At 40.9% G+C, this 26,694-nt stretch overlaps 2 protein-coding genes across 6 annotated transcripts in view; one reads left to right on the forward strand and one right to left on the reverse strand.

Moving 5' to 3' along the window:
• Positions 1-26,694, forward strand: part of RAD50 (RAD50 double strand break repair protein) — a 142,160-nt gene that overhangs the window by 28,370 nt on the left and 87,096 nt on the right. For 2 of the 5 annotated variants that reach the window (XM_073878644.1, XM_073878647.1), the window contains one exon: positions 25,847-25,930. The exons of 1 other annotated variant lie outside the window; for it this stretch is intronic. In XM_073878644.1, the coding sequence (XP_073734745.1) occupies positions 25,847-25,930 (84 nt within the window). Of the gene's footprint in view, positions 1-23,451; positions 23,843-25,846; positions 25,931-26,694 lie in introns of those variants that run through there. 2 more of the 5 variants (XM_025860843.2, XM_073878646.1) reach the window with 2 other exon arrangements.
• On the reverse strand, positions 12,507-14,528 carry IL5 (interleukin 5). Its single transcript, XM_025860945.2, has 4 exons — positions 14,305-14,528; positions 14,075-14,107; positions 12,878-13,006; positions 12,507-12,770 (listed from the first exon to the last, which is right to left on the reverse strand). Exons 1-4 carry the CDS (start codon positions 14,446-14,448, stop codon positions 12,672-12,674), a joined length of 405 nt encoding a protein of 134 aa, XP_025716730.1. The 5' UTR covers positions 14,449-14,528; the 3' UTR covers positions 12,507-12,671.

Here is a 26,694-nt window from a genome sequence, read left to right on the forward strand (position 1 = left end):
GGGGAGCCCGACGCGGGGCTCGATCCCAGGGCCCTGGGATCATGACCTGAGCCGAAGGCAGACGCTTAACGACTGAGCCACCCAGGCGCCCTATGTATTTATTTTTAAAGTAGGCTCCACACCCAGTGTGAGGTTTGAACTCATGACCCCAAGACCAAGAGTCACACACTCTACCAACTGAGCCAGCCAGGCACCCTTCTTTTCTTTTTTTAAGATTTATTTATTTATTTGAGAGAACACGCATGAGCGGGGGGAGGGGCAGAGGGAGAGGGAGAGAAAGAGAGAGAGAAGCAGACTCCCCACTGAACATGGATCCCAACGTGGGGTTCCATCTCATAACCCCAAGATCATGACCTGAGCTGAAATCAAGGGCTGGACACCCAACCGAGCCACCCAGGCACCCCACCCCATCTTTAAAAAAATTTTTTAGTTATTTACTGGTCTCTCTCTCTCCTCTGTGATTTCTCGCCCTTGGCATTGCTGACATTTTACACAGGATAATTCTTTGCTGCAGGGGCTGTCCTGTGTAATGTTGGATGTTAGTAGAATCCCTGGCCTCTGCCCATGAGGTCATGGCAGTAGCCTCTTTTTTCTCTCCAGCTGTGACAACCCAAAATTACCAAATGTTCTCCCAGGGGGGAAATTGCTCTTTGCTAAGAACCACTGCTCTACCTTGTATCAAGATCTTGCTGACCTAATTATGGAAGTTTGATATCTCATGGGGCAAGATCTCCCGCTTTGATCTCCTTCTTTCAGATTGTGTTGATTATTCTTGGACCCTCATTCTTCCGTGTACATTTTAGAATCAGCTTTATAAGTAGCATGAAAAAAATTGTCGGGATTTTGATAGGATTTGTATTGAATTTATAGATCAGGTTCCAAATGATGGTATTGACTTTTTGTATCCATGGTCATGGTGGGTCTCTGTGTTTGTTAAGGTCCTTTTAAAATTATTTCAATAAAGTTTTAAATCAACTTTCAATAAAGTTTTTCACATTTTGTTAGATTTACTCTTTGGCACCTTATATTTTTCTAAGTGTTATAAATGATATCTTCTTTAAGAGTATATTTCTATTTGTTAGTGATGTGTAACAATGTAATTGATTCTGTATATTGATCAATCAGTTTGATAAACTCTTACTACTTATAATCATTTACTACCCCTACATTCTTTTGGGTTTTATTTTGTCATTTTGCATCATCTGCATATATATATATATATATATGTGTGTGTGTAGATATTTGTGTCTGTACGTGAATTTTGTTTCTTCTGTACATGAATTTTGTTTCTCCCATTACAATCCTCATATTTATTAGTACTATTTATAATCTTGCTGCAAAGGCCAGTACTTGCAGTCACAGTTTTTAAACAAAATGGAGTTAACATTATCCAGGACCACCAGTAGCCCATATAAAGCTTCTATGCAAATTGGAAAAAGCCTTCTTCCTCAATACCCTTTACTTCCATCTGGTAGGAAATGATCATGATACATATTCAAATCCACAATGTCTATGATGTAAGATGTTCTCCCTGGGGTTGTGCAGTGCACATGGAGTGGTCCTGCACATTCTTGCATTGGTTCCTGCTTTTATTGATTGACTGATTGATTGATTGATTGATTGGGTGGGGAGAGGCAGAGGGAGAGGAGGAGAGAGAATCTCAAGTAGGCTCCACGGCAGGGCTTGATCCCACAACCTCAAGAGTTGCCACTTAGCCGACTGAGCCACCCAGGCACCCCTGCATTGTTCCTGCTTTTAAAGGGATATTTTTAATGTATCACCATTGAGCACAGTATTTGCTGTAAACTTACCAGATTAAAGAAATTCCCTTTTATTTTAACTTTGTTAAAAGTAGTTATAATAAATGGATATTAAATTTCAGTAATGTTTTTTGTGCATTGATATGTGATTTATCTCTTTAATTGTTTAATGCGGTAAATTACGTTAATAGGTTTTCTAATTTTGAATCTTGACTTCCTAGATTAAGTTCAATTTAGTTATGTAATATCTTTTTATACATTCTGGATTTGGATCGATAAAGTTTTCTTTACAATTTTTATGTGCATGTTCATGAGTGGCTATAGCATCATAATTTTCTTTTGTTGTGATGTCCCCCTCTGATTTTACTAATATATATTAGCTTTTCGAAATGAGCTGGAAGATATTATGTTTTGTTTATTTTCTGTATGAGTTTATATATGTTTTGAATTATATGTGACTTGAAAGTTTGGTTGGACTCACTGATAAAACTGTCTAGCCTTTGTGTATTCTTTGTGGGAATATTTTATTTATTTATTTATTTTTAAAGATTTTATTTATTTATTCATGAGAGACAGAGAGAGAGAGGCAGAAGGAGAAGCAGGCCCCCCCCACGGAGCAGGGAGCCCGATGCGGGACTCGACCCCAGGACATCAGGATCATGACCTGAGCTGAAGGCAGATGCTTAACTGACTGAGCCACCCAGGTACCTGGGACTATTTTAAATGATTAATTAAATTACTGTAATGGTTATAGAACCCTTTGTATTCTTGCATCAGTTTTTGGAATTTATATTTGTATGGGGCACATGATTGTGTGCCTTCTCAGATTTCCTCCACTTCCTCCTTTCTCTCTCTTGGGTCAGCACCCCACTCACACCAAGTCACCCCTATGCTTCCAAGCACAGGTGAAATGCCCCACTGTGTGGAATGAAGGCTGGCTTCCAAGTGGCTGCCACTGACCCAATAATGCAATAGAGGAGAATTTGACCAATGGAGTGTGGCCGACAAAAGGGAGCCTGGCATATGAATGTCCTTCTCCTTCGGCCTTTCTCTGTGCTGTTCTGTCTTCTTCTTTCAGCACTCTGGCAGAAATTCCCTGGCACAAGCACACATACCTGCAGAGAGATTTGCTATGCTTGCTCACACCTTGGTGTGAAGCTGTGCCCAGTACACTAAAGTATCGCACCATACTGCTGCGTGTCTTTCTTGCCTGACCTCCCTTTTTCCCTCAACCTAACCAATATAGGCTTATAGCTCCCAAAGTAAATGTTGACGCTTGAATGCTTGCCTCAGGGTCTGCTTTCTGAGGATACCCCGGCTATGGACAGTTGGTATCAGATGGAACAAACCCTTGGAATGAAATCTTGAAGTTCAATTGCTCACCTCTCTAAAATAATAGGAACCTATTGCTGGTGCTAAGCCGTTTGAGAGTAACTTCTGGCATGCAGTGGCTTTGGAGTTTTTTTAAGCTTTTAACTGGTTAATTTGGGTGAAGGCCAGATGGAGAGCAAGGCAATGGAAGATGAAGTGGCTGAAACATACGGGAGCTATGTTAATTGCAAGGATTGCAATTAACTGCAATTGCGGAGCACAATGGCTCTTCTGACAGCCCCGGAGACCTTACCAAAGAAGAGCAATAGGCTCAGAGCAATCTAATTCCAATTTAAGGTACGCTCTGAATGCTAGCTGACTTCCATGGCAACTTTAAAAGAGACCCCTGGCGCGCCTGGCTGGCTCAGTCAGAAGAGCATGTGACTCCGATCTTTGGGTCGAGTTCGAGCCCCACACTGGGTGTAGAGATTACTTAAATAAATAAAACTTAAAAAAAATGGAGATCCTTATCTCCTGCAGCCATAGACTGAGTTGAGAATTAGGCTCAGGGTCTGATTATTTGCAGGTCTTTGTAGAGCTTCAAAGGAGAATAGTTGTGTAACTTTGGCACTCTTCTATGGCAAAGTTGTGGCCCTTATAGCAAGAGTGTGGGATCATGAGATCTGGGATAGGAACACGTGGGTGAGAAAACCAACTTGAAACCCCAAGTTCTGAGTTCTCCTTAACTGGCAGAAGCAGCCCTTTCCCCCTTGCCAAAGTGGACTAGCTCCTCCTTGCTTGGAGACAGAAAAATTATTTCTCTTGACACAGGTGCTTCCCAAGATGACATTTATTCTCTTCACACTCCCCACCGTCTGCAGGCTGGTGATCAGAATTAGAGCTCAAAATAATTCATGTCAGGGCGCCTGGGTGGCTCAGTCGTTAAGCATCTGCCTTCGGCTCAGGTCATGATCCTGGGGTCCTGGGATCGAGCCCCACATCGGGCTCCCTGCTCCGCGGGAAGCCTGCTTCTCCCTCTCCCACTCCCCCTGCTTGTGTTCCCTCTCTCGCTGTGTCTCTCTCTGTCAGATAAATAAATAAAATCTTTAAAAAATAATAATTTGTGTCAATTAGGGCCCAATCAGAAGACAGAAGCTAGGCCAGCTATTGTAATAGAGAGAATTGAATATAAATAATTGTTAAGCAGATATTGGATAACTGGAGAGACAGAAAGGGAACAATAAGGTATTATGAAGGTGGTGATTTGTGGGAAGCTGCTACCGCCCCAATGGCTGGAGATCAAAGGGAAGAGGTTAGAATTATTAAAACGTACAACCTTAGGGGAGGGAACTCCTGGACCTGAAGGTCCAAGCTCTGTGGAAGGGGCAGGACTCTGTGGCTGGTGGTGTTTCTGAGCTCAGAAAAGGGGCCGATGGGAATGGGATCCAGATCTCTGGGGGGATGGTGCTGGTTTAGTGGTACTGAGATCTTGGGAGGGGGGGATGAAGTATGCTAAGGTTGTTTGAATGAATGTTGGTAAAACTGCAAACTGTAACCAATTGCTGCTACTGGAATGAACGGCTGCTGCCAGGGTAACACTAAGATTAGGATTAGGAATATACAAGACAGGAATAGGAGGCAAAAACAAGGAATAGTAAGCACACAGGAAGGAGCAGGTCCCTTCTTCCTCTAGCCTCCTACTCTAGCGCCCCCTATTGACAGATCCTAACAGAGACTCAGCTGGCAAAGCAGAAATTGGTTTGCAGGATCCCAGTTCTAGCAGAGTATGGAAGGTGTGTTTGAAGCTGAGAGGCATTAGCTTCCCAGCTGACATTCAGGAGAGAGGGAGTGCGGGTGCTTACAGATATGTACTGTCAGAATCCAAAGCCAAGTGGATCTTGTTAGTCCAGAAGAATATAGAGTTGAATTCATTGCTGGGCCGGGGGGTGGGGGGCGGGCGGCTACTCACTGTGATGCAGGATTTAATGTTTTGGCAAGAACACCCAGCGCTGATCCTAACAGTTTGCTGGAATGGCTCTTTGAAGCCTGGCTTGGTGGTGGTCTACAGAATACGAAATGGAGATGCCAGAACATTCTTTCCATAGTGTTGAAGAAGAGGGCAGATAGCTCAGGAAGTAGGAATGCTAGATAGATGTATTGTGTATGGTCTGAGTACCCACTATCTGACTATGTTCTCTGGAGGGCACAGAGAACACTCCTTTTACTAACACAGCACAAGATGCACTAGTGAGGAGAAACAGGCATCGTTGCAAAGCTTGGTAGTAGAAGTTCTCCATAAGCTGGGTTGGAGATGGGGGATGCTACCATTGACATGGGCTCCCTAATATCACTGGGCAAGATGGAATCCCTAGAATGGCAGAGGCCAGGTTGGAAGCACTTAACCATCAGAAACAAAGTGGTCATATGGTCATAATTACTGCAGTGAGCAGTCAGGCTATATAAAGTCCTTTCGACCCTTGGATTTATAGTGATGGCTAATACAGTAAAGCATTTCAAGAGGCAAGAGAGATGGATGATCAATCAGCATGCTATTCAATATATAGGTAGTTAGATACAATCAAGAGCTTATGGGTTGAGGTGTGCAAGAGCCACCACAATGGAAAATCAGACCCTTCATCCATTTCCCAGATCTCAGTATGCATTCATTAAATGGGAGGGACCTACAATCCTACTTCATGGAGTAAACGTTCTTTCTTCAATCCTTTACCAAAGAGACCTAGAACCATTCATCAGAATAACCATGCACTGGTAAAGGACATACTCAGACTTTTCTCTTTTTAAAAACATACTTTAGTTATTTATTTGAGACAGAGAGCAGGCACATGCATGTGTGACGGGGGTGGGGGAGGAGGAGCAGAGGGGGAGGGAGAGAATCTCCAGCAGATTCCACACTGAGCACAGAGCCAGACGTAGATCCAGGGTGGGGCTAAGAAATCTATATTCTTGGGTTTTTTTGTGTGTGGTTTATTTTTTTTTTAAGATTTTATTTACTTATTTGGCAGAGAGAGAGAGCACAAGCAGGGGGAGCAGCAGAGAGAGAGGGAGAAGCAGGCTCTCCGGTGAGCAGGGAGCCCAACGGGGGCTCGATCCCAGGACCCTGGGATCACGACCTGAGCCGAAGGCAGACGCTTAACAGACTGAGCCACCCAGGCGCCACATGGTGGTAAAATATTTAAAATACTACTTCCTGACCACGAAATCACTAATATGGCTGCTTTGTTTATATAACACACTACATGTCTCCCTGGTTGACCTTCAGAACCTTTATAGCTATCTCCTGTGAACCTCGATATGCTGCCAATTATATGTGGAAAGAAAGTAAAGACTTCCTCTTCTGAGCTCCCCACCACCACTTTACTCAAAAATGCATCGACTTTGGGGGACAGTATGATATTCTTCCTACATAGATATTGGTGGAGAAGCATTGCGTTGAAGGACACACATTCTATGAAGAAATGTTCCATGTGGAAAACATTCTGTAGGGGGCGCCTGGGTGGCTCAGTCGTTAAGCATCTGCCTTCGGCTCAGGTCATGATCCCGGGGTCCTGGGATCGAGCCCCGCATCGGGCTCCCTCCTCCGCGGGAAGCCTGCTTCTCCCTCTCCCACTCCCCTGCTTGTGTTCCTGCTCTCGCTATGTCTCTCTCTGTCAAATAAATAAATAAAATCTTAAAAAAAAAAAAAAAAGACAACATTCCGTAGGGACTGTGAGTCTCATTCTTCCCAGAATAGTCCCACGAATGTTCACACCCCCGTGCCTCTGCCCACACTGCCTCTCTACATCCATCTTTGCCCAAGCAGGGAAAATGTAACTTTCCTGTCTTCATTCATCCCTCTCTCTTGGCTCTCACAGTCCAGCTCAAATGCTGCCTCCTCTCTCTTTCCCTGCCTACCCCAGCAGGATTAGTTGCTCCTTCTCAGAGCCCTACATGACTTTGAACATTCCTCTGTCAGAGCTCTTGTTTTTACGCTGCAACATTGTCAGCTCCATCTGATACATCTCTGTGTATGTATCAGTCAGAATCTCTAGGTGATGCTGCAGTAACAAATCATCCCTGAATCCCAGGGGCAGCACACAACAGATTTAGTTTGTTTCTAAATTACACAAAGTCTTCTGTGAGTGTGGCTCTGGGCAACCTTTCAGAGCAATTGTCCTCTGTGGGTTGGCTCAGTGTTCCAGAATACTTCCATCTTATGGGGACTCCATATCAAAACTGCTTTTGCAAGTCCCTTGGCAGAGAACAAGGAGAATCACACATCAGTTCTTAAGTACTTCACACCACATTTTTATTGCAAGTCACACTGCCACGAGTAACTTCAAGAGGCAAGGAAAATACAGTTCTCCTGTGTGCCCAGAAAAAGAGAAAAGTCAGAAATAGTGGAGGGGGGCAATTGGGTGGCTCAGTCGGTTAAGTGTCTGACACTTGGTTTCAGTTCAGGATTGTGAGATCAATCCCCAGGACTGGCTCTGCACTCAGTGGGGAGTCCGTTTGAAGTTTCTCTCCCTCTCCCTTTGCCCATCCCCCCACTCACGCACATGCTCTCTCTTTCAAATAAATAAATGAATCTTTTTTTTTTAAAGAAAGAAATACTGGAGAGTAGCACTAGTATTTAACACAATAGGCCCTCAACAAATGTTCACAATGTTCCAGTGTTATGCCAAAGGAGGCAAGCAAACTACCATTTACTGATCTCCTCAAATGGGTTAGGACTTTTCTGGACATTTTATGTCACTATCTCAACTAATTGTCATCACAGGCCAATGAAAGACACTAGTATTCCTTCTTTATGATATTAAATCAAAGCCTGAGAGAGTTTAAGTTACCGGCCAAGGTCACACAGCTAATAGGTGATACAGCTGAGATTCAAACCTACACTGACACATCATTATCACCTAAAGTCCATAGTTTACATTAGGGTTCATTCTTGGTGTTGTACCTTCTATGGGTTTTGATAAATGTAAATGACATGTATCTGCCTTTACGGTATCATACAGAAGAGTTTAACTGCCCTAAAAAGCCTCTGTGCTGCACTTTCTTCATCCCTCCCTCCTCTTTAACTCCTGGCAACCACTAATATTTTTACTGTTTCTGTAGTTTTGCCTTTTCCAAATATCATAGCATTGGAATCTTACAACCCCTTTCAGATTGGCTTCTTACACTTGGTAATATCCATTGAAGGTTCTTCTGTGTCTTTTCGTGGTTTGATTGCTCATTTCTTTTTAATGCTGAATAATACTCCATTATCTGTATGTACCACAATTTATTTATCAGTTCACTTACTGGAGGATATCTTGGTTGTTTCCAGGTTTGGGCAATTATAAATAAAGCTGCTATAGGGGCGCCTGGGTGGCTCAGTCGTTAAGCGTCTGCCTTCCACTCGGGTCATGATCCCGGAGTCTGGGGATCGAGCCCCATGTTGGGCTCCCTGCTCAGTGGGGAGTCTGCTTCTCCCTCTGCCCCTCACCCTGCTTGTGCTCTCTCTGTCTCTCCCACTCTCTCTCTCTCTCAAATAAATAAATAAAATCTTTAAAAAAAAGAAAAGAAAAGAGAGCTGCTATAAACATCGATGTGCAGACTTTTGTGTGGATATATATTCAACTCTTTTGTGTAAATACCAAAGAGAGTGATTGTTGGGTTGTCTGGTAAAAATATGTTTAGTTTTTATTAGAAACTTCCAAAGTGGCTGTGCCACTTTGCATTCCCACCAGCAGTGAATGAGAGTTCCTATTCCTCCACATTCTTGCCAGCATTTGGTGTTGTCAGTGTTTTGGATTTTGGCCATTCTAATAGGTGCATAGTGATATCTCATTTTTGTTTACAATTCCACAATGATACATGATATTGAGCATCTTTTCATATGCTTATTTAATATATATATAATATACATATGTATATATCTTCTTTGGCAGAGTGTTTGTTCATGTCTTTTGCTCATTTTTAAATCAGCTAAAACACTTTAGAAGGAATAAAGACTGAGAGAATGTATTACCAATAAACTCTCACTAAAAGAACTTGCATAAATTGTAGTTGTGGGAGAAAAAACATCTCAGAAGGAAGGTCTGAAATGCAAGAAGGAATTATACAGTCATTGTCTTACACAAGATGATGGTATCTTCCTCCAGAAATGATGCACTTCTAGCAAGCAATTACGGCAAGAACAGGTCATCTCAATCTAGTCTGAGATACAGCTAAAAAAGAAAGATGGGTTTTGGTTTTAAAGGACCAGTCTACTTCAGTTAGTTCTTAAAGTATAACTCTTCAGGGGTCCCAGTGGAAAGCCTGGAAGTATTTACAGAAACCCCTCCTACTTCCTGGGCCCTGAACTCCCAACTTTTGTTCCTCCATATCCATGAAACTGCCTAAAACTCTGCTTTATCCATGGTCCCTCAGCCACAGCTTTTCTCTTGGCTTCTCTGTTGCTCAGCTCCTCAACCTCAATACCACTGCTTACTAATCGGTAAATGCCTCAAAGCAAAAAGCTACGCCAAATGTCAGGCCCGCTTCTAAGCTTACCTTCCTTATAGTCTCTCAAGTCTTCATTGCCATGTCAGCTCTCTAATTGTTTTAAATGGATTTTTGAAACTATTTAACCGTCTTTCCTAATTGTTTAGCTCCAGGGCTAGTCTGTACAAGCTAGTCTGCCACAGCCTGAATTCAAAGTGTCGTTCTGGGGGCACCTGGGTGGCTCAGTTGGTTAAGCGACTGCCTTCGGCTCAGGTCATGATCCTGGAGTCCCGGGATCGAGTTCCGCATCGGGCTCCCTGCTCAGCGGGGAGTCTGCTTCTCCCTCTGACCCTTCCCCCCTCTCATGCTCTCTGTCTCTCATTCTCTCTCTCAAATAAATAAATAAATCTTTAAAAAAAAAAAAAAAAGAAAGTGTTGTTCTGGTCTTTGCAGAGGACAAAGGATAAATTGAATGGGAATATATACCTCTTGCATGTTTCCAATCTTTCATGGTGGCAGTCAACCAGGAATATAGTATTTGTCTTTGATTTTCTATCTTGACAGGGTCCAGATAGTTTCAAGGCCTTCCACTTGTCCCTTACTTCATGGGTCAGAGAACCAATATGAAGGCTCTCCCAGGTGCTAAGAATATTTATCCCACATATATGGTAAAGAACTGAAAAAATAATCAAAGGGTATAGAAAAGACTCATGCCAAAGCTCCATTTATCACTTGTCCTAAGCAATTTCCATTCCAGCCAGAATATCAAGGTGGCATTTGGATTTTCCAGGTGTCAGTGTCAGCTCACACCTCATATGAATCAATCTTTGAAAAGTCTGAGTATTTCCTGGGGCACCTGAGTGGCTCAGTCGGTTAAGTATGTGACTCTGGGTTTTGGCTCAGGTCATGAGGTCAGGGTCATGATCGAGCCCTGTGTTCGGCTCTGTGCTGGGTGTAGAGCCTGCTTAAGCTTCTCTCTCTCCCTCTCCCTCTGCCCCTACCCCCCACCCTCCTACCCTCTTGTGCTTGGTACATCTAAGAAGTCCTGTTTGGGTTGATTGCATACAGTGCAGATTGCTTTTAGCTTCTCTGAGCCCTGGTAGATTGGTAAGAGTTCATGAGTGGAATTTCAGATCGGCTATTCCAGTCTTAAATCCACCTGCACTGTACTGGACCTTCATAAAGAAGTGGGAAAATAATCTTTTTTGAGAGAGAATATAAGTCTACAAGGGCAGGGAATGTTGTCTGCTTTATTCACTGATGGATCCTGGTCCCTAAAACAGTCCTGGACCAGACGGGAGCTCAATAAATATTTGCTGAATTGAATTAAGTTGTCATTCAGCCTCTTCACAAATAGAGTTTCCTGTTTCCTGTCAGTTCTAGAACAGTCAGCACGGTGCTGTGCTGACCCATCTTCCTCTTCATTGGCTCGGCTCCAGCTCTCAGGGCTGGGTGGACACACAGTCGGGGGTCTGGGCCATGGCAGAGCATTAACCACCATGCTTAGGTTTGTGCTGGAAGGAAAACTTGTCTTCTTACACAGAAGGACTTGCATTCTCCAACCTGAGACTCTATGTCTGACTGCCCTGCCCCCTCTCCTGTGCCCAGACACAATAAGAGTGGTTGCTGCACACAAACAGCCGAGTGTGGCCCGTACAAGCCGTGCAGATAATGCCTGGGGTAATGGCACCCATCGATAAGGAGCCTCAGCCTACACCTGTAACTGTGTTCCAGCACGCAGTGTAGACCCTGTGATCAGTAGATGAAGTAGTCAATGGCATAGTTGAATATTCTTATTGGGTCTCTCCTCCAGTTTTATCTCAGTTTTAAAATATATTTTCAAGAACATACTTTCTGGATCTTTGAGAAATTTCCTCAAGCTGAAGAACCTTCAGTTATGGTACCGATCATAAGCAGGCAGACTGGACGGCTGCAGCTCTACCCCTGGGAATACAGGATGATGGGACCCTCTGGAACCCAGTCTTCTGAATATAATTGCCGACCAGCTTTTCGGCCCCTTTTGTTAGGAGATGAGGAAGAACTCTCCCCGGCCACAGTGCTCTGGGCTCCACCAAGAGGGTTTCTGCCTCCCTCCTTGAACTGGCAGTGGGATTGGTCTGCCAAATTCTTCTCACTGGCCAAGAAGAGACCTAGTTACAGATTTTTACACCATCCTCCTCCGAAGAAAATCCTTGAAAGTCATTTTAATTCTCCGGCCAGTCCTGGAAGTTTCATTCATTCATTCATTCATTCATCCATTCATTTATCACCCACCATTTAACCTGCACCCTCCCTGCTTCTGCTTTACTGCGGCAAGGAAACCATGCTCAGCCCCCGCCCATGTTCCTGCAGCCCACATCCCCGCTAAGGCCTGCTGGATCACTGGAACCCCACGGGACCTCCGTCACCAGGGAGACGGGAATGCTCAACCAGCACGGACGCAGACTCTCCCTCCAAACTCAGCGTGTTTTCACACAGACTGTGCTCACTTCAAGGGTAGGACAGAGGTGCCTGGGTGGCTCAGTCGGTTAAGTGCCAGACTCTTGGTTTTGGCTCAGGTCCTGATCCCATGGGTCGTGAGATCAAGCCCTGTGTCCGGCTCTGTGCTCAGACGGAGTCTGCATGGATATTCTCTCCCCCTGCCCCTCCCCAGCTCACGCTCTCTCTCAAAGAAATAAATAAACCTAAAAAAAAAAAAAAAAAGTAGGACAGAGGCCAGCAACAAACTGAATCAGAGTTGTTTATTTTTGTTTTATTGGAACATAGCCCAATCTGATATAAATATTGATTTATCAAATTCTTCTTCATTTCATAAATAAATATTAAGTTAACAGAGATTTTACAGAATGTTGTGTTAAATAAGGTTAAAGTACATATTTATTTTGCCTGGAGCAAACTGGAGGAAAATACTTCAAAGATCGGGTATCTGAAATATGTCTCAAAACATTTTATTTTTATGCCTTCTGCTTGTGTAAGGTGGTAAAGTAGTAGGACGCCTGAAATATCTACTTTGCCTCTGAAGTTTAAGTCTACGGATCATTAAGGCTCCACTGCTGGTTGGCCCTCAGTCTGATTGCAAAAGAAAACATTCTTCTCCTCCTCCAAAATCTTTCACTACAAGAAGTCAGTTTTGTCTCAACTTTCTGTTGTCCACTCGGTGTTTATGACACCAAGAAACACTTGCAGGTAGTCTAGGAACTTTTTCACTCTCCATCTTTCTCCTCCACACTTTTTCTGTGAAAAGAACAGACAAGAGGTATTGTAGGAAAACCGTCAGTTCTTGTCAAACAGGCACAACCAGACAAATATACTTAAGTTTCCACCGAACGTCTTCAACTTACTTTTTGGAGGTCTATGTGTTCTTTTATCAAAGACAAGTTTTGGAATAATTTATCCACAGCCTCCCCTTGTGCAGTTTGGTTCTTCAATATGTCTATACCCTGAAAGACTTCTTCAATGCACAATTGGTGCTAAGTGAGGAAAATTTTTTAAAATATAAATAATCAAAACAAGCTATCAAAATTTGGTCCAAAAATTTAGACTTTGTTTTGTGGAGTTTATACAAGTTCCTTTCTCCCAAGAGTATTTCACTTGTTTTTTTTCCAGGTGGGACACCACCTCATACTGACCTATAATTTCTTCCTTTTTTTTTTTAAGATTTTATTTATTTATTTGAGAGAGAGAGCACAAGCGGGGTGGGGGTTGAAGGAAAGGGCCAAGCAGACTCCACCCTGAGCAGGGAGCCGGATGCAGGGCTCGATCCCAGGACCCTGAGATCATGTCCTGAGCCAAAGGCAGATGCTTAACCTACTGAGTCACCCAGGCGCCCTGAGCTATAATTTCTATAAGTAAATGACGTTTATATAATTACTGAGGAGTTTGACAAATGATATAAATTAAATGCTTAATGAAAAATAAAGTGTTTAAGAAGTATAATGCAACTACATTACTGATTTACCTCACATCAGAGTTTCCCCTGACAGTTCTGGCTAGTAATTTTATTCTATTTAGACTAATGATATCACATCTTTAACATTTTAATATGACCATGACATACTTCAAAGGTATACGATTCTATTAGAGTTAAAATCATTTAAGAAATGACTATTAACATAGGACTTCACTGTATATTTTAATGTCTACTGACCATAATTCTAAAAATACAACCCTAAGTTGCTAGTACTTTCAGAAAGACTTTAAAGTGAGAAAAGCCAAAGATAGAGGTGAATGGAGACTAGGAGGCACCTCTCACCCAATATGGAATTTTTCTGGAAAGAACGCTTGATCTGAGGCTCTTTGAGATGGAGAATTGACAACATCAAAAAAGGGCCTGATCCAATTGCTTAATGGGTTCTACTTAATATTGTAGAGTCATTCCTGACACCATTCCTAATATTCATAAGCACATACATTCACATCTGCATACATAAAAACAAAATAGATGAAATTAAATCATTCCAATGTTAACTAATGCTTTGTAGCTTAAAATAACGAAACTGATTCATGCAATCGTCTTGTCAAATCATAATTTAACTTACATTTTTATGTTCAGGAGTAGGAATCATCAGGTTCTGAAAAGGAAAGGAAATACATTCATTTTTAACGTATTGTAAGATTCATAACTTTTAATATAATGCTTCCTAGTAACATGGTTACCCATTATATATTACTAACACTCATAATTTCATTATTAATAGCAGATCTTTAAAAATCAACCACTGCCAATGATTACCCATGCTTTTTAAGTAGGAATCAAGAAGAAAATTACCCCATCGCCTATCAGCAGAGTTCGATGAGTGGAGAGCAGTGTCAAGGTCTCTGCGACCAGACTATTCATGGTACTTTCTACAGCAGTGACAGAAACATAGGCAGCCCCAAGAGCTAGCAAACTCAAATGCAGAAGCATTCTCATAGCTCTCAAATGCTCAGTGTTTGCCTTGGGCAGAGAAAGTGCATAGTACAAGATTGCATCCCCAACCAATTTATTCTCTATCTTTGAGGAAATGAATAATTTCTAACAATCAGATAGAGGATGCCTAATAATGGCATATCGTAATACGAAATGTTTCCAATGCTTTCTATCTTAAAAAATAATTTTACTTTTATCTTTTAATAATTATAAAAATCCCTACTTCCCCCCCTTTAAAAACATTTTCTATTACAAAGAAAATCTTTGGGTTGATACATCATTGCCTCACATTTGCATTTCTTAAAACCAGAAGATTGAATTTCCTCTTAAAAGATGTGTGTAAAAAAGAGAAGTATAATGCACACCACTAAATTTTATACCAGAATGTATAAATATTGGAAAAGTCTTTTTCAGGTTGACTAAATTCTATCACTGTTGTTACTAGACTGATCTGTCTTAAAAGGAATTTAAAAATACTTTTGGGAAGATGGTGATTAGAGCAGAGACCATCAAAACTTAGCAGGGTCAAGTTCACTGGCAACTATGTTAGGATCCTTTCTGTTGCCAGTGACCAAAACCTTAACCCCAACTGGTTGAAGCCAAACAGAGAATTATTAGATCATACAACCAAATGGTCCAGGGTAGAGGCTCCCTTATATCTTGCTTGCCTTGGTGATTCTTCCTTGGCTCCATTGTCAGGCAGCTCTCCCGCTGTGGTCCCAAGATGATGTCAAATCTCCTGGATCTGAATGTATCCTATTCCTGAGCAGCAGGAGAAAGAAATTTGTGCTTTTCTGATAGCTCAATCAGAAGTCCTAGAATTCAGCTTCCTTGTGACAAAGGACCTCATGTTCACCCTTGAACTGTGGCCAGGAGTATAGGTTATACTGATTGGCTCTCCCTGTAGCTGAAAGCAGGCTTCACCCCACCCAAGTTGCTAGCTGGCTGTGCAAATCAATGGAATGTACAGGTGTGACACAACACAGGTGGTGGGGCTAAGTAAACTGCAGCATTGAATGACCTGGCAGATGCTTCTCAGATTCAGCTGATCGTTGCCATGTGACACCCTTGGACTTCTGTTGCTAGATGATCCCAATTTTTAAAGAATTCAAAAGCCTGATTATTATGTATAACCTCCTGATTTTTAAATGCTGGCAATTCATATTTAAAAAAAAACAGTATAGGGTACCATTGTGCAGCCTCTGATTTGCAGTATAGCTGTAGGTCAAGTGGGAGGGCTAGTTATTAAAAAGCCCCTTCTATTCAAAATATTTCTCCTAAAAATATTTTATTATGGTAAAATACACATAACATAAAATTTAACATCTCAACCATTTTTAAGTGTGCAGTTCAGTGGTATTAAGTACACTCACAATGTTGTACAATCCATCTTGCAAAACTGAAACTCTACATCCATTAAACAACAGCTATTTCCCCTCTCCCCAGCCCCTGGCAATCATGCTTCTACTTTGTGTCTCTATGAATGTGACTGTTCTGGTAACTCATATAAGTGGAATCACAATTCCAAAAATTTGTCTTTTTGTGACTGACTTATTTCACTTAAGATATCTTCAGGATTCATCCACATTGTAGCATTTGACAAAACTTCCTTTCCTTTTTAAGGCAAAGCAATATTCCATCATATGCATATACCACATATTGCTTATTCATTCACCTGTCAGTGGACATTTGGGTTGCTTCCATCTTTTGGCTATCGTGAATAAGGCTACTATGAACATGGGTGTACACAAATATATTTCTTAAAATGTTGTCATAATTCATTAACTTTTCCTCTGTGAGACTGATCTCCCAAACCCGACTTCAAACTCTCTCATAGCAAAGACTATAAGATAATGTATTTAAAAGAACTTTATTAATGTAAAACTCCATACAAAAGTTTATTATTTTAATCTCCTGTGCAGAAGGAGAACTCCAAGTAATTTTTGTTGATATTGCACCCTCACGGAAGTGGAGCATCATCCCCCTGAAGTGTGGGATACGCAGTGACTTCATTTTAAAGAATACAGTATGGAGGGCAGCTGGGTGGCTCAGTCGTTAAGCGACTGCCTTCGGCTCAGGTCATGGTCCAGGGGTCCTGGGATCGAGCCCTGTGTCCAGCTCCCTGCTCGGCGGGGATCTGCTTCTCCCTCTCCCTCTGCCTCCCGCTCTCCCCGCTCATGCTCTGTCTCTGTCTCTCTCTCCCTCAAATAAATAAATACAATCTTTATTTCTTTATTTTTTTAAAGATTTTTATTTATTTATTTGATAGAGAGAGACACAGCGAGAGAGGGAACACAAGCAGGGGGAGTGGGAGAGGGAGAAGCAGGCTTCCCGCAGAGCAGTGAGCCCGATGTGGGGCTCGATCCCACAGGCTCCTAGGACCCTGAGATCATGACCTGAGCCGAAGGCAGACGCTTAACCATTTGAGCCACCCAGGTGACCCAATACAATCTTTAAAAAAAATAAAGAATACAGTATGGGAAGGAGATTATAAGAAGAGGAACTTTGCAATGGAGAAACCTGGCAAACCTCAACCAGGTGACCAAGGTCAACATCAACAGTGATAAGTTACGTTAATAGCAACTACTCTTAACATGATGTAACGAGAATGGCATTTTCTCTCTGTGGTCTTCCTCCCCAAACCTGATAACCTCTATCTAACCATGAGAAAAACATCATACATATCCAAATTGAGGGAGAAAATACCCGACCAACACGCCTTAAAACTGTCAAGGTCATCAAAAAGAAGCAACATCTGAGAAACTGTCACAGCCCAGAGGAGTCCAAGCATGGTGACCAAACGTAATGTGGTATCGTGGGTGAAATCCAGGAACAGAAAAAGGACAGTAGATAAAACTAAGGAAATTCCAAAAAAACAGTGGAGTCTAGTAATGTGCCAAAGTTGGTTCCTCAGTTGTGTCCAATGTACTATAGGAAACTGGGCGCAGGCTACACAGGAACTCTCTATAACATTGTTGCAACTTCTGCAACTCTAAAACTATTTTAAAATACAAGTCACCCAAGGGCTCTGGGTGACTCAGTCGGTTCAGCTCAGGTCATCTCAGGGTCCTCAGATCGAGTCCTGCATCAGGCTCCGCACTCAGCGGGGAGTCTGCTTCTCTCCCTCTTTCTCTGGCTCTCCATCCCTGCTCGTGCTCTCTCTCTCACTCTCTCTCTCAAATAAATAAAATTTTTAAAAGAAAACATCACAAATTGAGAAAAGCTAATGATTGCTTTTACTTTCATTATTAAAAAGACGTCGCATCCTGTAAATGTCATGCACTCAGGACCTTTTCACTAGACTATGAGCTACTTGAGTAGAAAGATTTTATTTCATTAACCTTTTTGTCCTCAAGGACTAGCCTATTATTGTAGGCACTCAATGTTTGTTGAAAAAAAACCTGAATGAATAAGCAGGTACATGGTTGTGTTAGTTGAAAAAATTAATGTGAATACTGTGGAAACTCAAGGAGTCTATTCCCTGAGGCTGGGAGCCTGAAGTGATAGAAAAAGCAGACTCCTAGAAAAAAAGGTAAAGCAACACTTTAAGGCTCAGCTGTAGAGACTAAGTCAATGTGAACTACTATGGCATTTTTAAAAACCCACATTATTTTAGGCGAATAGAAAATTAGCAATCAGTACTTGGAATTTTTAAGAATTACTAGTAATTACGTAAAAGGATTTCGAATAGTATTGGAAAGTTGTATTCGTGGGTAACATCCAAACTTTTGCCCAAAAACCTTTATCTCTATTAGTGGCTTCCAAATTGGCAACATATTTTTAAAATACTGATAGCTGTGGTTTTTACTAACTGTGTAGTCATTTAAGGTCAAATGACTTTTCTATGAACTGATTCTAATCAATCAACTCGGCATAATGCCCAAATTTTTCGTGGTGACTAAATGTAAAATGATAGCGTCTCTCTTTCTTTCTCTTTCTTTCTTCCTTCCTTTCTTTCTTTCTTTTTCTTTTTCTTTCTTTCTCTTTCTTTCTCTTTCTTTCTTTCTTTCTTTTTCTTTCTTTCTTTTTCTTTCTTTCTTTTTCTTTTTTACCCTATTCTAACCTCGATGCTTTCAATCCCCAAGCATATCTTTAAAGTAATTCTTTTTATTGAATAAATAACATTATAGGAAGAGAAACACAGAACTTCCTCCCTTGGCATAGCAACTGTCAGTTTTTTTATGACTTCTTCCAATCCTTACTAACACATAGATAGCTTCACAGAGTTGTAACCAATGAATATGTGCCACTTGTGTTTATCTTTTTTGCTTATAAATACCTCTCTTTCATGTATCTACTTATTATTTTAAAGGTTACCTGCTATTAGATGAAATTGGTATCTACAGTTCACTTCACCATTTGGATTGTTTCTAGTCTCCCACAACTATAAACAATGCTACCAGAAAGTTCTTTGTATAATCTTTTAAAATATTTCCTTATGCCAAGGAACTTGTGTGACCATTTTTACAGCTCTTGTTACATTTTACCAGATCACCCCTCTGAAAATATTAAATGGACAAAAAATAAATCCCTTGCATTTTTAGTGTTTTACAACTTACAAAGCACTTTCACAAACATAGCTTTGTTTAATCCTGCTATCAGCACTGCAGGATAGATTTCTTTCCTTGAAAGTTCTTCAGCACTGGGGTTTAATCATTTTGCTGATGTAATGAGCGAGATGAACCCCCATAAAAGGTGTGATGCAAGAAGCCGAGGTAATCAACTAGATTGATAAATATGTTGTTAAGCCTAAATAAATAATACTGGTTAAAAAATAACTTATTTAGGGGATTTCAAGACAATGAGGAACAAAAATACTAAACAATGATAATGTGGGAAAAACAGTGATCAGAGCTGATGCATTTTATTGTTCTTGTGCTGTTTAGAAATTTCCTGAAGATATTAACTTTAGGGCAACCCTATCAGGTACCCTCCCTCTTTGGGAACTTTGTACCATCCCTCAATAAATTTTAATATCGCTCGATTAAAAAAAGATATTAACTTTAGATTTCAAAATAGGCATGTGAAAAATATAAGAGGAACCACTAAAAGAACAGGAATAGAATGTACAACTTACAAACCAGTAGAATAAAACAAGGGCCAAAAAAAGCTCAATCAATCCAGAAACCAGGAAAGGAGAGAAAGAAGCAAACAAAAAGCACAGAAAGAGATATGAGAAATACATCCAAATTTATCATGAATCACAATAATAAAAACAGATTAAGCTCATCTATTAAAAGGCAGATACTGTAAAATTCTACCAAAAATCATCTCTCTGCTATTTTCAAGAGATATACTTCACGTAAAATGACACTAAAAGGTTGAAAATCAAGGGATAGAAAGATATACTGGACAAATAGTAATCAAAAGAAAGCTAATGTATCAATATCAATACCAGAAAAAGAATTTGTGTCTGAAAGTACTATACAGAAAGAGATTCACTAGTAAGTATAAAATAGTATCTCATGATAGTTTTATTTTTCATTTCATTAATTATGATATAAGCAAAATAAAACATTTTCCAGTAATAGTTTACTGAGAAATAGGAACTTGACTAGTTTGCTTTTTCAGTTTTTTTTATTTTAGGGATTAATCATTTTTATTGCAGTTCATTTCTACCCCCTTCCTAGGGGTGTTCTCTTAGTCTTAGAGTTTCCTATAAAACTGTTACAAAGTTGAATTTTTTTGTCATGGAATCTGGCTACTTTGTCATGTCAACTTTTTTCTTCGGTTTGCTGTTTTTTCCTGAAGTATTTTAAAGTAAATTACAGAAGAGCATGATGCTCCATCATTAACACTTCATATGTATCTCAAAAAGGAATCATTTTCCTACATAGCAAGATACTGTCACATCAAATATAATGAAATTAACAATAAAAAATTTTTAGCATGTAATTTCTGGACTCCATTCAAATTTCCCTATGTATCCCCCAAATTCCCTTCATATCTCTATGTGCAAACAGGGATCCAACCCAGGACCATATGTTGCATCTTTTTTTAAAATAAAGTCTTTTAGGGATGGCTCAGGTCATGATCTCAGGGTTGTGAGATCGAGCCCCACGTTGGGCTCTGTGCTCAGCGCAGTCTGCTTAATACTCTATCTCCCTCTCCCTCTGCTCTCCCCCTGCTCTCTCACTCTCTCTCTAAAATGAATAAATAAATCTTTTTTTAAAAAGTCTTTTAGAATCTACAGCAGTCCTTGTTTTAATGACACTGATCTGAGAGCCTGGGCTAGTGTCTTATAACACATTCCACCTTCCAGATTTACCTTTTCCATCCTTGTGGTGTTATTTTTATTTTTTTTTAAAGATTTTATTTATTTATTTGACAGAGAGAGACACAGCAAGAGAGGGAACACAAGCAGGGGGAGTGGGAGAGCGAGAAGCAGACCTCCCGCCGAGCAGGGAGCCCGACGTGGGGCTCGATTCCAGGACCCTGGGATCACGACCTGAGCCGAAGGCAGACACTTAACGACTGAGCCACCCAGGCGCCCCTCTTGGGTGTTATTAACCTAATCCTAATTCCTGTGAACTGGAGGCTAAGTGTAAAAGTGTGATTAGATTCAGGTTAATTTAAAAAAACCAAACACATAGGAAATAATGTTGGGTACTTCGTGGGAAGGTCACAGTGGAAGAATATAGTCAATGGTATTGTAATAAGTTGTATGGTGACAGATGGTGGGTACACTTGCGGTAAGCATAGCATATAGTATAAATTTGTTGAATCACTATGTTATACACCTGAAACTAATGTAACATTGTGTGTCAGCTATACTTGAAAAAAAATCACAGCAGGAGACATATAAAGTCTGGTTGTCTCAATCATAGTTAATTTCTTATGTTACTTTGGGTCATAAAATTCTCCTTTAAAAGTGGGGGTAATTACATTTTTGGGCTCTACTTTTATTGCTGCCAGAAAGATATAGATCTTCATCCACCTGAAACTTATCCAGTGGTAAGTTAAATAAGATACAGATTTGCTTTTTTCTTCCTATTGATATCCAAGTATCCAAGCAATGCAAATGTATGGTGGTAGAAAAAAAAAATGGCCTTGGTGTTTACACAACTGTTTACATTTGTCAAAAGTCATGAAACTGTACCCTGGGAAAGGGAGACTCTTACTGTATGTAAATAATGCTTAAATAAACTGACTTTAAAAATGGGCCCTAGGGGCGCCTGGGTGGCTCAGTGGGTTAAGCATCTGCGTTTGGCTCAGGTCATGATCCCAGGGTCCTGGGATAGAGTCCCTCATTGTGCTCCCCGCTCAGTGGGGAATCTGCTTCTCCCTCTTCCTCTGCCCCTCCCCCTGCTCATGCTCTCTCTCTCTCTCAAATAAATTAATGAAATCTTTAAAAAATTTTAAAAATGGGTTCTAATCTTTTCTCATTTTTAAGATTACATTTAGTTTGTTACATAAAGCATTACTGTATAATTTCAATCTGTTGTGTTCCATTAGTAACTTAAAATATGTATTATGATAACTGATGCTTTCATGTTTCTTCCTTGGTACAGCAAGAGAGTACTCACTGGCTTTCCCCAGTTCCATCCTTTGACATGAATATTTTAGTTTATGTATTAAGTTCTGTAAATGATTGGGGATTATGTGATTGGAGGCCATTTCCTACATTTTTCTGGATCAATAATCCAAAGTTTTTGCTTTGATTTTAATGTCTTCCACTATTGTTTTGTAATTTCTGTCATTTTTCCTAGAGGTCTTGCATGTGATAGCCCTCCATAAGTTGGGTTCCAAAAAACAATATTCAGTCATTGTTTCTCTTATTTTACTTAACATTTTTTATCATACAAACATTAAATTTTTTTAAACATACAAAAAGCGGTACATAATATATACAACTTGATGGCTTCAGAGGTAAGTATACACCACCATTGTCACCATCACTATAGTCAGTGCCATTGGTCTATCCATTACTTCCAGAAGTTTGCTCCCACCCTCCTTCTTTTTAACTTATTTTTGTTTATGTGATAAGAACACTTATCACAAGATCTACCCTCTCAGCAAATTTTTAAGCACATAATATAGTATTGTTACACAATATAGTAGTGTTAACTATAGGCATTATGGTACAGCACGTCTCTCATTATTCATCTTGCATAACCGAATCTCTTATTTTAAAGGTGTCTATTCTTGGGCGCCTGGGTGGCTCAGGCGACTGCCTTCGGCTCAGGTCATGATCCCACGGTCCTGGGATCGAGTCCCATATCGGGCTCCCTGCTCAGCAGGGAGTCTGCTTCTCCCTCTGACCCTCTTCCCTTTCATGCTCTCTATCTCTCATTCTGTCTCTCAAATAAATAAATAAAATCTTTGAAAAAAAATAAAGGTGTCTATTCTTGTGGTGGTACTCAGAGGAATGGATTTCTTTCACATCATGTTTGTGTAACATTTTATAGTTTTGTAACAGCATTTGGGTTTTGGTCTACAGCAGTTCCCCAACTTTTGATCTTAGATACCTACACTCTTAAAAATTACTGCGAACCCCAAAGAGCTTTGATGTGAGTTATAACTATCAATATTTACTCAATTGGGAAATTAAAATTGAGATTTTAATTTTTTAGCACAAGAAATATACAAGCACACATTCTATTACCCATCATTGCGGTAGCGTCACCATACGTCATGTGCGTACATTACAGAGCGAAAGAGAATGAAAAACGGAGGGACGTCTTTATATTGTTAGAAAATAGTTTTGACATTAGCCGACATCACACTCCCTTCCATCCCAGGATCACACTTTGATAACCACTGTTTGTCACAAGTGTTTGCGGTTGTCAGAGTTAGGGCTTAATGCTGCCCCGCACCCAGCAAGGAAGCGAACTGCAGGAGCTCCAGCAGAAGACCCGCCGGGGCTGACAAGCTCCCGGAAGCCAGAGCTGCGCGCGCACCGCGAGCCTCCGATTTCCCGGCGTGCCCCTGGCCTGCGGCGTAAATGCACGCTGGTCCTAGCGATCCACGTGACCCGCGGGGAGGCCGCGGCGGGAATCTGTGAGTGCATCCTGTTGCGGGGTCCTTGGGTCTGCGTTTCGTGTCTACCGCGGGCGGCCCCGGCCCGGCTCCCACCCCCGCTTTCGCTCGTCAAGCGGGAAGGAAGCCGGTGTGGGAGGAAGAGTTCCAGCCAGAGCCTTCGCTCCTCCCTGGAGCCTTCCAATTCGGAGACTCACGGCCGGTGCTCGCCCTGCTCCGGCATCACAGCTAAGTCTTGGTGGGCCGGGGCTCCAGGCTCCAGGTGTTGAGAAAAGAAACATTTGCAGGCATGTCCCGGATCGAAAAGATGAGCATTCTGGGCGTGCGGAGTTTTGGAATAGAGGACAAAGATAAGCAAATTATCACTTTTTTCAGCCCCCTCACAATTTTGGTTGGACCCAATGGGGCAGGGAAGACGGTAAGTCCTCAGTAGCCCCTTTCAGTTTACGGGCCGCCGCATGTTGGGAACTGGAGAATGAAATATCCGGGGAGTGCAGAATAATGATAAGGACGAGAGGGGAGGCGTTCCTGTGGCTCAGCTTTTGGGGCCCCAGGAAGTGCGTGGGCCTCCGGGTGGGGCCCCGGCCCCTGGGCGTGGCCCGGTGTCGCCTGCAGGCCCCAGCGACCTTAGGAGGCGACCAGTCCCAGCCTCGTCAGGGTATCCAGGCTTGTTGGGTGGTCAAGGTTTACTTGAGAATCCCGCGCGCTCCCTAAGCGAGCTTACATTCTTGTACGAAGCCTTTTAGTCTGCACGGTTGTTTTTTTATAAACACTCTCCTTGCTCCCAAAACAGCATTCACTCCTTGGCAGTTGTCCCATTATAGGAATTACTTAAAAAGTTCTAAAATATGATAAACATAGGACCTTCTGAGAAGAGTTTAGTAGGACTCTTACCTAGTCATAACAGAAAATTGGAGCACAGCTTATTTACTTTGACTTTTTAAGGCCCAGGGAATGTTTGGAAATTTGAGTTGGACCCTGGAGTGGCATGCAGTTATGAGAAGAGGATAGCCAAGAGACTGTCTACTCTTTAAGGGTGGCTTGAGAAAAAGCAGGGCGTTGTCTGTGTAACAGAGAAGACTAAACGAAGCAAAAAGGATACAGAAAGAGATTTCGAGTTGAGCATTGAATGCCACACTCTTGTCTACCTGTGCTTGTGTGAAAAAGTTATTTATTGAATGCCTGTTGTGTACCTAGCATTGTATTAAGTGCTCTACTGGAAGGGAGACTGGCATAGTGTTCATGAACATTAGCTGTGCAAATACATATAATTTGCTTCACCTTTTATTAGCTGTGTGACCGGGCAAGAGTGAGCCAAATGCATTGTGCTTTAGTTTTCTCATAAAATGGAGATAAAAAGTTTTCTACAACCTAAGATTAATGTGAAAATTAAGTGGTTAATGTATGTAAAGGTGGGTGGTTAGTAATACTGGCACATAGTAAGTCCTGTGTAACTATTAGCCATTTTTTTAAATTTAACTTTAAAAAGTTTTGGTTTTATTGGGGTGCGATTTCATATATAAGTTGTAGGATATTTAAAGAATATATCAGGGTAATTTATTTTTATTTTTTATTTTTTTTTCTTCAAAGATTTTGTTTATTTATTGAGAGAGAGAGAGAGAGAACGGTAGAGAGCATGAGAGAGAGGAAGGTCAGAGGGAGAAGCAGACCCCCCGCCGAGCAGGGAGCCCGATGCGGGACCCGATCCCGGGACTCCAGGATCATGACCCGAGCCGAAGGCAGCCGCTTAACCAACTGAGCCACCCAGGCGCCCCTATTTTTTTTTTTTTATATTTTATTTATTTGACAGAGGACACAGCGAGAGAGGGAACACAAGCAGGGGGAGTGGGAGAGGGAGAAGCAGGCTTGCCGTGGAGCAGGGAGCCGGATGTGGGGCTCCATCCCAGTACTCTGGGATCATGACCTGAGCTGAAGGCAGATGCTTAACCATTTGAGCCACCCAGGCGCCCCTATATCGGGGTAATTTAATGTACTGTACATTGTGAAAGGATCCCTCCTATCTAGTTAATTAACACATCTATCACCTTTTTTTTTTGTAAGAATATTTTTAGTTTTACCCTCAGCAAATTTCATTTTATACAAAAACGGTGTTATCAACTATGGTAACTGTATTTTACATTAGCCATTGTTATTAAATTAGTTTGAAAGGTTTTAATTGGAAATAGAGGACTTTTTTAAAATAATTTTTTATATTAGTATACCTTCTTAATTAGTAGTTTTTCCATGCAGTTATCCTTTAACACCTAATCATATCTATATTACAGATTTTAGAATATCAGATTTTATCTTATATCTTTTCTAGTTTCTGTTGTAAATAATATTTTTATAACAAGTTAACATTTTATGATAAAGTTCTCTGATTCTCTTATTACTAAATAATACAATTTTCAATTTTTTTTAGACCATCATTGAATGTCTAAAATATATTTGTACTGGTGATTTTCCTCCTGGAACCAAAGGAAATACATTTGTTCATGATCCCAAGGTAATGGTGCTAGTGAACTTAAGTTGTTTTTTTTTTTTTTTTTAAAGATTTTATTTATTTATTTGAGGGAGAGAGAATGAGCAGTGGGGAAGGGTGGAGGGAGAGAGAGAAGCCGACTCCCTGCCAAGCAGGAATTCCAATGTGGGGCTCAATCCCAGGGCCTGGAGATCATGACGGGAGTCAAAGGCAGATGCTTAACCAACTGAGCCACCCAGGTGCCCTGAACTTAAGTATTTTCAAAATAAAATTTTTATAATTATAAAAGTGATTAGGCTTATTGTAGAAAACCTGGCAGTGGAAAAGTATAAAGAGATAGGAAAGTCCACACAGTCTTAGCACCCAGTGACAACCACTGTTGACATTTTCATGTATTTTATTCTCCTGTACATATAGTTTTACGTAGCTAAAGTCATACCCTAGTTTTGCATTCTCATGTTTTTTTTTTCCCCACTTAACGTTATCATAAGGTACCCTGTCATTACAGAATAAATTAAATTCTTAATCTAGGTTTTTGGCATATGGGTGCTGCTTTTATTCTTTATACTTTTTGTATGTCTGAAATATTTCCTACTTAAAACGTGTAACCTATTATGAACATTTTTAATAGTTGCATAATTTTCTTACATTTAGATTGCTTTTAGTTTTTTGTTAAAATGTGCCATAATTTAAGTCTTTGTGTACAAATCTTGGAATTACAGTGTTTATACCATTACTGAGTGTAAAGGACATAGATTTTCTATACTACGTATTTCGGCTTACAGTTT

The sequence above is a fragment of the Callorhinus ursinus genome, unplaced genomic scaffold, assembly GCF_003265705.2.
Source record: "Callorhinus ursinus isolate GAN/ISIS: 27379988/994484 unplaced genomic scaffold, GSC_fseal_2.0 scaffold30, whole genome shotgun sequence".
In the NCBI taxonomy this organism is placed as follows: Eukaryota; Metazoa; Chordata; class Mammalia; order Carnivora; family Otariidae; genus Callorhinus; species Callorhinus ursinus.

What these genes read in the sequence shown, in the direction of transcription:
- IL5 (XM_025860945.2), bottom strand. Translation starts at nt 14,448, where the DNA reads ATGAGAATGCTTCTGCATTTGAGTTTGCTAGCTCTTGGGGCTGCCTAT. An exon ending in CTCTGCTGATAGGCGATGGG is followed by an intron (nt 14,108 to 14,304) that starts GTAATTTTCTTC and finishes TTTCCTTTTCAG; the next exon opens with AACCTGATGATTCCTACTCC. An exon ending in AACACATAGACCTCCAAAAA is followed by an intron (nt 12,771 to 12,877) that starts GTAAGTTGAAGA and finishes TTCTTTTCACAG; the next exon opens with AAAAAGTGTGGAGGAGAAAG.